A 13,114-nucleotide genomic window follows, 5' to 3' on the forward strand; every position below is an offset into this window, starting at 1 on the left:
TGAGGACTGAGGAGAGGACACAAGATTTGGGGTGTGGGTGGTCTCAGTGGGAAAAGACAAGGAAACAAATTCGCCAGAGCCAGAGGGAAACAATCCTGTCCAGAGAAAATGATTTCAGACTTCTGATCTCCAGAGCTATAGGAGAGGAAACTCATGTGGTTCACAAAAAAAAAAAAAAAAAAAGAAAAAAAAGAAACTCATGTGGTTCTCAGCCACCAAGTGAGTGGTCATTTGTAGTGGTGGCCACAGGAATCAAGCACAGCCCTGCCTCACCCTGACCACGAATTGCATTCTACTAACTCCTCAAGATCTAGACACTGAACATACTCCTTTTTACGCTCTCTGACCCCCCTGAGCAGAGGTCACTGCTCCTTGCCTGGCACCTGCATTACATCTAGCTCATATCTCCACTGCATGGGTGACAGGGTGTTCAAATATGTTCAAACACGAGCTTCACTTAGACTCAGGACCAAGAAGCAAGAGAAGCAGAAATGCCAATGTCTCTGTATGCAGGTTGCACAAGGAAGGCCAGCAAAGGTTAGTTCACTGCTCTTGAGCTCCTTCAGCTATTTTGAGATCAGCGGTGCATGAGGAAGTTGAGGAGGAGGGAGGCTACTGTAGGATCCTAAACCCCCCAACCACAGGTAGGGGTGCTGGGGTGCTCTGCTCACCCCTTCTCCTAGCCCTTGGAGGGTGTGACTTCATATGGCACAAGGTGTGAGTCAGTGCGTGATCTCACCCTGGATTATCAACGTGAGCCCTAAGTGCATCACAGGTACCCCTGCAGGAGGGAGGCAGAGGGATGCGGGGCACACACCAGGGGACAAGGCCACGTGAAGACGGGGCAGAGACGGGGGATGTGGCTGCAAGTTGAGGAAAGCCAGCAGGCCCCAGAAGCCAGGAGGGGGCATGCAACAGGTTCTCCCCCAGGGCCCTGCCCACACCTTCATTTCCGACTTCCCCCCTCCAGAGCTGTGAGAGAACACGTATCTGTCATATCTGTCCCTTAAAGGCTCCTGCTTGTGCTCCTGGGTTACAGCAGCCACAGGAAACGAACACCCTCAGATGGAGAATCAGGCTCTCACCTCAGCGGTTGTGAGGAACAGTTAAGTGTCAGATCCCGCTGCCAGGCTCCCAGGGATTGTTCAGGAGGAGGAGGCTGCCTGCAGACACAGGGGGGCCTAGAAGCTGGGAGCTCGTCACTCATTTTAGGGACTGCAGGACCAGAATTTTCCACACTTCTGTTGAAAATCCAGGCTTACGTGGTGAAACTTTGGGGGGCTCAGATTCTTTCTCAGAGCACCATTTGCTTGGGATCGCTTCTGAGGGAGGATCCTTTCTGGAGAGAATGTGGCAGAGAAATCGTAAAGAGCACTGCCTCGTGTTCCTATTCACGTTTCAGGAGATAAGCTCACTAATTAAGCCTGCCGTAGAGTGTGGGAAAAAGATAAGTAGGAAAACGAAATGTCTGGAAAAATGAAGGAGGTGAGAATGGCAGGAAAGATGAGACCTCAGAGCTGGGGAGACGTGGGTTCAAGTCCTGCTGGGCCACCTGCACAGGGAGGGGGTGATGTGGGCAAGGCAGGCTCCACAGAGTAGAGGTGTCCTCGCTGGGGATACGGTGTCCCCTTTGCAAGGTGCTGTGAGGACCAGGGTGAATGAGCCAAAGTACCTAGCTGAGCAGGCGCTCAATTTAAGGAAGAAAATAATCAATTTTAAAAGTTCGCTTTGGCCTTCTTGAATAAGCAGAAGGTGCATCTCAGTCGGGCAAGTAGCCTGCCACCCTCCTGCTTGGCGTTGAGTGCCAGATGATGCAAGCCCCCCATTTCCAAGCCCACTGGCCCTGCCCCTATGGCTGTCTGGGGGGTAAGGGAATATTTTCCTGCTAACTTGGTGCCGTGCTAGTTTCCTCAGGCCGCAGAAACAGATCACCACAAACCTGGTGACCTGAGATAACAGGAGTGTATTCTCTCCCCGTTCTGGAGACCAGAGTTGAAGTCGGTGGTGGTGGGGGTCGGCAGGCAGGGGTCGTTCTCCCGGACTCCTGAGGCTCTCAGCTTCTGGTGTTGCCACCAGGAGTCCTCACTGTTCTGTGACTCTCCCCATGTCACTGGACATCACCTTCGCCTCTGTGTGTCTCCCTGTGTCCTCTCCTCGTCTTAAGAGGACACCAGTTATTGGATTTCGGGCCCACCCTAAATCCAGGCTGATTTCATCTTAAGATCCTTAACTAATTACAGCTACAAAGACCTATCTCTAAACAAGGTCACATTCGGAGGTTCCAACGGGACGCGAATCTGGGGGTGCACTCTTCACCCTACTCAGGAGCTCGGAGCACAAGTGCTGCCCTCCCGCTGGCTTGGGGAGCATCTGCCAGGTGTGACCTTGGAGAGCAGAGCTCCTTGGGGGTGGGCTCCGGGCTCTCTCATGCGCACAGTGGGAGAGCCGTGGTCTGCCCATGGGGCTGGTGTGAGGTCTGAGAGAGCTGGCTGGAGTCAGACACTCGGCACAGACCCTGACACGCCCACTAGGTACACGCCCGCTCACACTGTCATTGTTATCATTGTCACTGTGACTTTTACTGTCATCCTGAGGGTCTGTGCTGGAGACATCAATGGTCAGTGCTCAGTCTGGCTAGTTCACTGAGTGTGGGTCTTTGGGCAGTCATGGAGCTGGTCACTACATCTGGAAGCTTCCACAGACAGGAGTGGTTTGGGCTGGGCTGGTGGCTTAGGAATCATTCAGAAAACATGTTAAAATGCGATTCCTGGGTGGTAGCTGGGTGGCTCAGTGGTTGAGCATCTGCCTTCGGCTCAGGTTGTGATCCCAGTCCTGGGATCGAGTCCCATGTCGGGCTCCCTGCATGGAGCCTGCTTCTCCCTCTGCCTGTGTCTCTGCCTCTCTCTCTGCATCCCTCATGAATAAATAAATCAAATCTAAAAAGTAATGCCATTCCTATTGTCTGCCCAGTGGCCTGCATGGGGCCCTGGGGTTATGTTTGACCACAGATGGGGGTTCTGAAGGGTAGCCGCCCAGCTAGAGAACTCCCCCCCCTTTTTTTTTTCCAGCTAGAGAACTCCCCCCCCTTTTTTTTTTCCAGCTAGAGAACTCTTAATCTGGGTCAGCCCCTTATTTCACCCCAGGGAAACTGAGACCCACAGCGGGACATGGCTTTGCCCAAATCACTGTAGATTTTGGCAAAAGTGGAGTGAGGTTCCAAAGCATCCACAGAGGGCCACTCTGGAGCCCCACATCTTCCTGTGTGTTAGCTGGGGCAGCAGGGAGTGTGTCTCCCATCCTAGCTAGGAAGCAGGACTCAAAGAAGTGACTAAGGAAGGTCACATGTTGGGCTCAAGGTCAATGCAGCCAAGCCAAAAATGTAAAATGCAGGAATGATTAGGAATATGTTAATAAGAAGGGCGCGAGGGTGGCTCAGTGGGTTAAGCGTCTCACTCTTGGTTTTGGTTCAGGTTATGATCTCAGGGTCATGAGACTGAGCCCCACATGGGGCTCCTCACTCAGCAGAGAGTCGGCTGGAGATTCTCTCTCCCTCTCCCTCTGCCTCTACTCTCCCCTCCCCACTCCCTGCGGTTTTCTCTCTCTGTGTCTACAATAAATAAATAAACTCTTTAAAAAAAGAAAAAAAGAGAATACATTAAGAGAAACCTTAATCTCTGGGCATCAGAACCTTTGCTATCCACACTCTTGTTTCCCAAACACAGAATAAAATAAATTAAGATAAATGTGTTGACATATCCTTGCTATCCAAATCTGGTTACTTTTAACATGAATCTCTGAAACCAAATGGATTTAGAACAGGAGAAAGACATGTATTCTTATTGTGGATGAGAATATACTTTATGCCACTCAGCTGTGCCTTCCCACTCCCCAGAAACCTTCACCTACAACAACAGGGAAGGAAGGAAAAAAAGAGGAAAATTCTTCAAAGTTCACGTGTGCAGACAAAATGAACAACACAGAAATCTATAAAAGCAGTTAAAAATCATTCTTTTCTGTACAGAATTCTATACATTCTCGATAGATATAGAAATAAGAAAAATCCAGCAAATTATTTTTCTGTGTGATTGGCTTTCAGCAATTTGACCTTCAGTGTGTTGACTTTTGATGAATTAACTTTCAGTGAACTGTTTTGCTCTCTGCATGACCAATAGGTGGAGGAGTGGATGCTGGAAGTTAGTGTTGTAAGCTGAGATCATCTAAATAATCAGGTCTTTGATATTTCCCTATAATCTGCCTTTACTATTACACTCTCTCTTGTTTTCAACCATTCCTCCAGTTACCCCAGTTTGAGTGTGCCATATCCTTCCAGTAGGACCCTAACCTCTGTTACTCAAGATAAGCTCCCTTGAGGGCAGATTGTGTGTGTGTGTGTGTGTGTGTGTGTGACCATTATATCTCCAGGCCTGGAAGGATGCCTGCTCCAAAGCATGTACTCAATAACTACTTGTGAAATGGGTGAATGAATGAATGATATCTACTTCCATCTATCTATCCATCCATCTACCCATCCATCTATCCATCCATCTATCCATCTATCTATCTATATTTCTAAGATGAGAGCCCATAACTGTCATCTCTTGCCTATTCTAGGGTTACAACTTCTGGAAAGATTGTAAAGGGTCACAGGTCTTTGCAGCCCCTCCCATAAGAGGTAAAGTCTCCTTTCTCTACACCTTCATTCTGGGCTGGCCTTGTCACTTGGTTTTTGTCCCAAAGTGACATTGAGTTCTAAGCCTGGGCCTTGGGAGGTTTTGCACACTTCTTCTCTTGTAGGTCTGCTACCATCAGTAAACAAGCCCAGGCTAATCTGCTTGGTGGTGACAGACATGTGGCCAGGTCTCCCTTCTCAACGACAGACCAGTGGTCAAGGCCACTTTGGAGCAGCTGGCATCCAGCCAACCTGACAGCCAAACACAGACATGAGTGGAGATGAGCAAAACCTGGGCTAGTGTGGCATGGCCAGCACATCAACCCACGGACTTGGGAGCAGTAATAAGTAGTCATTGTTCAATTCACTAGGTTTTGGGGTTATTCATTGCCTCATTTTGCCTGTCTTTGGAATTTCCATATCTGTGTGGATTTCTTATCCTATTAAATTTGACTTTCTCCTATTAATCTTTCTCATGCCAGTTTGATTCTTAGGCTGGCTAGAAGGACCTTAAAGGGGACAGGAACTCTTGTTCTTTGACACCTGGTAGCCTATTAAAGGTCTTCAGAGCTCAGGATCTGGACTGACACAACCCTGAACTAGAATTCTGGGTTACCAGCTGTGTGACTTTTGGGAAAGCACTTAACGTCTCTGAGCTTCAACTTTCTATCATCTCCCAACTCCATGAGGGTTCATTTCTTCTTTTTCTTTACTTGGACCTGCCTCTAATCCTGAGCTCCAAGCTCCTGGTTGGGATGGTTCTTATTGCTCTTTATGCTCCCAGAGATGAGTGCCCTACACAAAAAGACTTCATGAAACCATATCTTTCTCTACATCATGCATTCTCAGTTGGGATAAAAATTGGTTCTTGGAGGTGAGAGTGGGAGCAAAAAAAATATTTTTGAATTTAAAATAAATTAAATGACATTTAATTGTGTATTATTAGTTTCAGAGATAGAATTTAGTGATTTACCAGTTGTATACAACACCCAGTGCTCATCGCATCACCTGTCCTCCTTAATGCCTGTCATCCAGTTACCCCATCCCCTACCCTCTCCCTTCCAGCAACCCCACTTTATTTCCTAGAGTTGAGTCTCTTATGGTTGGTCTCCCTCTCTGATTTTTGTCTTATTTTAAATACAAAATAAGGTCATGGAGCTTCAAAGTTTAGTTTTACCTGACATGATCTTATTTCTTTGCATTTAATTTCTCTTCTTACAGAGAAATTGACTGGAATTAAAACTAGTCTATTCCATGCTTGCTCAGGCCCAAGGGGATGGTGGCAGCCTCCCACTACTTCTGTTGCTCAGGCGCCTACATCTTTTCTCTTGATTCACTGTGCCCACATCTCTGTAAACAGGATGTTCATGCAATTCCCTTTAAAATCCCAGCCAACAGTACTCTCCTGCCGGACCTTGACCTAATTTCAAATTTATATAATAAGTTAAGAGTTTACAGGCTGGTTTTATAAAGGGCATCTCCCCAAACCCTGCATGGTAACAGGTGTGGAAGCTGGGTCTCCTGCTTGCAATGGGACTGTGAAGAATTCCCATTAGCAGCGCTCACTTGGGTTAGAGCCCACCTGCTGTGTAAACACACTCTAGGGATGTGGATGTATCTTGAGTAATGACCACTGCTTGTTTAACCTGCTTTTGTGAGACATTCCCATTTAATTGTCATTAAGCAAGCTTCAAAAATGAGGGCCACACACCGATTTGGTGTCAGGATATAGCTCCTGATTTGTAGGTCTAACTTCTTAATGTATACATGCCATTGCTCCTACTCAGTGATTTCTGCTTGGTTAGAAATTAATTTACTTGTTATTCTGCTTTGCACATAGTTTCCTAACTTCTGAGGGGGACTGAGTCATCTGATTTGACCCCCATCTAAGCTCTGGACCACTTAATGCAACTGGGTGGGATGTCTTTGCATATTAAATCAACATCATAGATCAGGGAGCCCTGTATTGGTCACAAGCTCACTAGGCACTTGGTACATACCCGTCAGGGTGGCTCTATCTAGCCTTCTGGAGCACTTAGAGCAGAGTGACCTTATAAGAGCAGTGACCATACTCCATGTTGTGTCTGTCCTCCCCACCAGCATGGGAATCTCCCTGGGAGGGTTTCACTTGGTGCCAGGCACAGAGCCCCCACATCATAAGATTTTTCACACTGTAACTGAAATGCTTTGGTGGCATCTCGTTTCCCTCAGAGATAAAGCTCTTTTATGGTGCCTCATTTATTAGCTGTCACAGCCACTGCCTCGGGGTTATGCGCACAGATAAAATATGTAGCAGGAAACTGCCTACCCTGTTTCTCTCTTTTTCCTTCACCTAATTTCAACTTCCTGTCAAGCCTCCTTGAATTGATTTGCTCATCACAGAAGCTGCCTCAGGCAAACTCCTGGTTTCTTTCCCAGGAGGATATCCTTTTCACTTAATCCTGGAGGGGCGGCCTCAAAACGGGGAGTCTCTCAGCCCCTTATCTATCAGCATTTCTGAGACACATTTTCCCAGTGAGGCTCCTCTTGGGATCCACTTCTTCTTGTCCAGTTAAGATGATCTCCCACCCGAGCAATTGCCTCCCTTAGACAGGTAATTCCCCTGGGGTTTAAGATGTACATTGTCAATGTGAATTCAAGAGAAGTTTCTAAAGCCTGGCCAATCTCGTAGTGGGTGAAGTCTGGCTGCTGGGTGACCATGGCGGGGATTGGAGAGTAGAGGGTAGAGGGCCCCCATTGATCTGGGGTTAGGGAGGGCAGGTGGACCACCTGGAGGCTCCCAGATCCTGAGGTAGAGCTTAGAGTCTAAACCACCAGAAACTTAGTAGGCTCTGTGATCAGAAGGAAACCATGTTTGCCCACATTGGGAGTAAAATTAACACCACCCTAGGAAGAGTGAGGGGCTTGGGACAAAACACTAGGCAAAATTGAGTGGTTTTGGTCAAGAAAGCACAGGGCTTGTGGATGAGTCCAATTTAGCCTACTTGTGAAGCAGACAGGAAGATGTGCAGTGACATATAGCATGAACATTCATGGTTCTTCCTGGGAAAAACTGTTATGGAAGATGATAACCCAAAAAGCACTAGTGTGCATACGTGTCTCTGTGCGCATGTGTAACTGAAGGGTACACACATGCATGTGTGTGTACATGTGTGCATGTGGATGTGTGCACTTTCATGTATCTATGGATGTACACATATGTGTATCTGCATGTGTGTGCATATTTGTGCGTGGGCAGGCACATGCATGTACATGTGTGGGTGCTGATTTTAGATTAAGAGGTCAGGAGAGGACCCACTGGGCCTGATGTGTCAAGTGGGATTTCCATACCAGCCTGTAAGCAGAGGCTACCCTTCTGGTCTGCTCCCCAGTGTTCTAAGGCCTAGTGTGGGGCTTCTGGCTGCCCCCCTGCAGGGGTACCCACATGAATGCCGTCCACAGAGGGGATGACGGGGCCCTGTAGGACTGAACACAAATACCCCCTGAATCATTTTAATGGCAACATGTGCCTCCTGGCTCTCCAGTCAATTTGCTGCCCTGCCCAGAGGGTGCTTCCACTTTCCTTGGCCCTCTGATCACCATCACAACACGGTATGGGTGTGTACACACACGTGTGTGTGTCTGATGCTCTCTCCCAGTCATTCTGCAGCCCATTTTGCCTCTCACTATAACACCCTGCTGTCCTGAGTTGGGGACAGATGCTGTTCATCCATCACGGATGTGACAGGACATGAACATGAGATGAGGCCCATGAAAAGCAGCAACATGAAGGGAGAAACAGAAATTCAGTTCTATGCGTTGATAGAAACGTAGCGTTGTTTTCATCAACACAGAAACCCAAACAAAGAACCACAGCAACACCTGCCAGCCAGCTGTATGCAAGTGTCAGCCCTGCCCTGAACCCTTTTCAGTCCGAGCTGAGGGGGCCCTCTCTGGTGGGGGCCCCTGAGGACACAGACACAGAGCCAGGGAATGGCAAGGCCATTTAATAGATGGGGAGGAGAGGACTTTCCTACTAGGGAAACAGCAGAGCTGGGGCTGGAAGTAAGTCCTGGGGAAACCAAGGCTGAGAACACTTGATAGACTACACCCTCAGGCAGCTACAGTGCAAGGTGGTGTTAGGGCTCTGGGAGTCAGGTGATCCCACCACAGCTGACTCCATGCAAGTTGCTCCCAGCCCCGCCTTCTCTACAGCTGTCATGAGTCTTAAGTGAGCTAGTATACACCAAGTGCTTGGCCACATCTAGCGCACACCCAGTGATCAATAAATCTCAGACATTACTATTATCATTATTATTAATATCATAAATATCTTCCACGCTAAATGGTCACTTCTCCATGGGCACAGATGGCAACTTGAGTATCTCTCATTCATCCCAGCTTGTGTATCTGACTCAGAGCTCTCAACTGTTAATTGTAGTTGTGATGTCGCAGTATGTTATCAGCCATCTAACTGTGGGTGACCCTGTTACCTGTTACCTACCATCTGTGGGATGGAAATGAAAGCCAGCACTGCATTAAAACAGGTAGGGGACTCTCTTTTCCCTTCCATTCCCAGTTGGGCTTTGCCTCTCCTGGACTGCATCTGCCCAGCGAGAACACCCCAGCTCACTGGTGCCCATGGGGAAGGAGGTGTGCCTTACCTGGCCCACTGCAGAAGGAGGCGATGATGGCTAGGATGCACACAATACTCAGGTATGGGATCCAGGGGGCACAGTCCTGTGAAAGAGCAAAGGTGTGGGCAGGGAAGGAGGTACTGGGGTAGAGAGGATCTGGGTTCTCACCCCAACTCCTTCTTGATCTATCTGCATGACCTGAGGAGATCACTTCACATCTCTGAGTCCCAGTTCAGGGTCCATAAAATGGAGATAATGATAACCCCCAAGCCATTCTATCTGCCTATTTTATAAATGTGAGGTGAAAGAATTTGATGCCTCCCAAGAATTTATCAGTGTCCTCAGTATCCAGCAGGTGGTAAATAAATGAGTAACCAACACTGCTTGAGTGTGTAGTCTGAACAGGCAATATGGGAAGTTGTATAGGCATTATCACATTTAAAAAATTTTCTTAATCTCTATTATTGTGTGAAACACTACATTTCTACCCCTCCTCTCCTGATAGGTATGAGATAAGTTAACTGTAGGCATTAAATATGTTTGAAGGGGCTGTCACTTGTCTGGCAGGGTCAGGGTGGCTCAGTGCTGGGCATGGAAAGATATCTAGGAAATTGCCCCTGTAATAGCAGACTGAATGGCTGATAATTAGAATATGGTATCACCAATGATGGGACATGGTGAGCATGTGGGGGAGGAGAAGGGGCATGTGAGCCCAATCTAGAGAGATTCAGGGAGGGAAGGAGACTATGTTCACCTTTGAAGGCTGAGCTGGGATCACACAACAGGAAAAGGAGAGGAGAAAAGGTTCCAGGAGAGGGTTCTATGTGAGCAAGGGCACAGAGGAACAGGAGAGCACAGCACAGGAGTGAGCAGCAAATGTTCAGAGTAGAGGGTGATGGGTAGAGATGGGGAGAGCAGCTCTTCCATGCCCAAGTCCATCAGCTCTTGATGAAGGAGGATCTAGGATTGAGAGGAGCATTGTAGGCTCTTGTACACCGCATGGCTCACTGCTACACTAAGTTATCCACCATCCATCCATCCGGTATTCATCTAACCATTCATTCACTCACTCTCATCCATCTATCCATCCACCATCCATCCATCTATCCACCCATTCATCCATCTATCATCCACCCATCCATCTACCCATTGATCTATCCATCATCCATCTATCCAACCATCATCTATCTATTCATGCATTCACCCATCCACCCATAATCCATCATCTACCCATCTATCATCCATCCATTCATCCATCCACCTATCCACCCATCCATTTATCCATCCATCTGCCCATTATCCATCCAACATCCATCCATCCATCCATCCATCCATCCATCTATTCATTCATATGGCAGATTGTTTTTGGTTCCTCCTGGGTGCCATGCACTGGGCTAGGAGGTGGGAACACAGGAATGATACAGGCATGGCCCTGCTCCCACAACTGTATTAGAGAAGAAAGATGAGTCAACAGGGAAAGCCAATCCTGTGATAAGTGCTACTGCAGGATTTCCCCTGGGGTCCCTGGGAACATAGAAGAGGGTGACTCACTGAGACATAGGATAAAGGGTGATGGGGGCAGCCAAGCAAGGAAAAGCTCTGAGACCTTGTGAAGTCAGGCTTAGGGGGACCCACATGCTCCAGACAGCCCTTCCAAACGTCTGCCACAGCAGCAGAAAGACCTTGCCCCAGAACATCACCCAACCAGTGAGGGACCCAGCTTGGTCAGTCTGAGGGGCCTGCAGGGGCATCCTGTCTGGTAGAAAACTCTGGTCGGCAGTTGGGAAGGAGGAGCCACTGCCAGTACATCACCCCCAAGGAAGATGTTTCTGCCTCCTGAGTGGTCAGCGTGCCCAGTAGCACCACCTTTCTGAAGGACAGGTGCTGTCAGGCACCACTCAGCTAATATTGCCTTTTTCTAGAGGTTTTTGGGACATTAAGACATTTGGCAAATGATCAACATGTGCAACTTTCCACTTAGTGATTCATTTTTGAAAAGTGCAAAGATTTGTTGGCTACCGTGACCTTGCCTCATGCTTCACTTGGTGCTGAGACAGGCTCCAGGCACCAAGAAAGTGCTCAGTCACTGCAGGCTGTTGTGAGCAGCACAGGGGGGCTGATGGAAACCCCAAGATCCCGGAATCTCATCCCAGTTCTGCCATTTACTAGCTGTGCAGCCTTGAGCAGCTTCTGCATTTATATTTATGCCTCAGTTTCCTGTCTCTATAAAAGGGAAAAATACCACTTTCACCAGGATTAGGTACAGCATAGTCCATCCCCCCAAACCTACATTTGGGTGCCCTTCCAGGTACTGTAGGTACATTTTCTCATTTAATCCTCCTAACACCCCTGGGCATAGGGACAACAGTCTCATTTTAGAGCTGGAGCCCTAAGGAGCAGAGCCCCTGCTGGAACCCACAGGCAATAATATGATAATTGTGGAAGTGCCTCGTGTGGCACTTCCAGCTGCTCTGTGCTAAAATGTGGGAGCCAGAGGAGTTATCTTAGGGGTGTCTGGAGCAGTCTTCTCTATTCCATAAATGAGAAAACTGAAGCTTAGAGAGGAGACGTATTTTGGCCAAGTTCAGACAGCTCACTAGAGGCAGTGAGAGGACTATATATCCAGTGTCTGTCTTCTAGTCCAAGGACCTGTTACTAAACCCTCCTCCTTGAGGGCATCCAGCAGCTTCTAGCCGAGATGCCCCTTGGAATGCCATATCATAAGAGTTGTCCGTAGACAGTATGAACTTCCCAAGCCAAGGCCCCAGAGCACCAAAGCCAGAGGCTGGCTCCATGCTGACCTCCTTCAGGGCATGAAAGTCACATCCTCTCACCTGAAATGTCAGTGTGATGGTGATGATCCCAAAGAAGAGGGCCATCAGCCCAAAGCCACTTATGAGGAGGGGTCTCCGTCCCAGGCGCTCGATGACCAAGCCCTAGGTCAAGGCAAAGGACAGATGGTTATTACTTCACTTCTAGTAGCAGGAGAAAGGGAATATTGGGACTGGGAACCAGCACAGGGATCATGGTTAAAGGGTGGCTTTGACCTTCAGCTAGCCCAGCCATTTTCTCTATGGCCACAGCCAGAGAGGCAAAGATCTTTATGAGAAAGGGTGGGAGAAGAAAATCACCGTCCTTGAGCACCTACTGAGTGTCCACACACTCCCCTTTCCTGCTAATCTTCATTTCTAGGGAAGGGTGGGGTTACCTGCCAGGTGGTCTGCAAAAGGAACCAAATGGACATGGTTGCTGTAGCCCTTCACCCACCCTTTGGTGCCAGCCTGCCATGGAAAGCAAGTGCTCTCGACTTCTAATGCCCCTGTGTTTTAGATGTTATAGAGGCAGGCTCCCAGGGCAGGGGCCCAGGGGTAAGAGGGGGCAGAGAAGGTTCTGGTGTTTTCCACTCTCCCTGAGTGTGGGTGGGTCAGTTTCATTCTAGGGTGTGATACCAGGAAGTCCACGTGACTGTAGCTCCTGAAGCCATGTCCCCTGGCCCAGTGTCCCACAGCTATAGGGCTGTTAGTGACCTCTGCCCAGCTGAATGGTCACAGTCCTGCCCTCAAGGCTGAAGGAGTCTTGCTGCAGGAACCCAGAGCCCTCCTCCTTTTCCTCTTTCCTCACACCCCACTCTGAGCAGGGCGAGCTCTCCCAGAGACAGCGTGGGCTGCTGTTCCACTTGGCCAAGTGCAACTCAGGAGGTGAGTGGGCACAGCTCTAGCCAGCCAAGTGCCCAGAGGACAGGCCACAGGGTGTTGCCTGGGTACCGTGGTATAAACAGTGAGGAGACCGGGGGGCTCCGGTGTGGAAAGTCAGGGGTTGGAGTGGAAAA

General features: G+C 48.7%; 1 protein-coding gene across 5 annotated transcripts in view; it reads right to left on the minus strand.

Annotated features, from left to right (window-relative positions):
- Window positions 1-13,114, minus strand: part of SLC2A9 (solute carrier family 2 member 9) — a 223,565-nt gene that overhangs the window by 34,508 nt on the left and 175,943 nt on the right. For all 5 annotated transcript variants that reach the window (XM_055326806.1, XM_055326804.1, XM_055326805.1 and 2 more), the window contains 2 exons: window positions 12,120-12,221; window positions 9,313-9,388 (listed from right to left, as the gene is read on the minus strand). In XM_055326806.1, the coding sequence (XP_055182781.1) occupies window positions 9,313-9,388; window positions 12,120-12,221 (178 nt within the window). The remainder of the gene's footprint in view (window positions 1-9,312; window positions 9,389-12,119; window positions 12,222-13,114) is intronic.

This window comes from Nyctereutes procyonoides, unplaced genomic scaffold (genome assembly GCF_905146905.1).
Source record: "Nyctereutes procyonoides isolate TBG_1078 unplaced genomic scaffold, NYPRO_anot_genome, whole genome shotgun sequence".
In the NCBI taxonomy this organism is placed as follows: domain Eukaryota; kingdom Metazoa; phylum Chordata; class Mammalia; order Carnivora; family Canidae; genus Nyctereutes; species Nyctereutes procyonoides.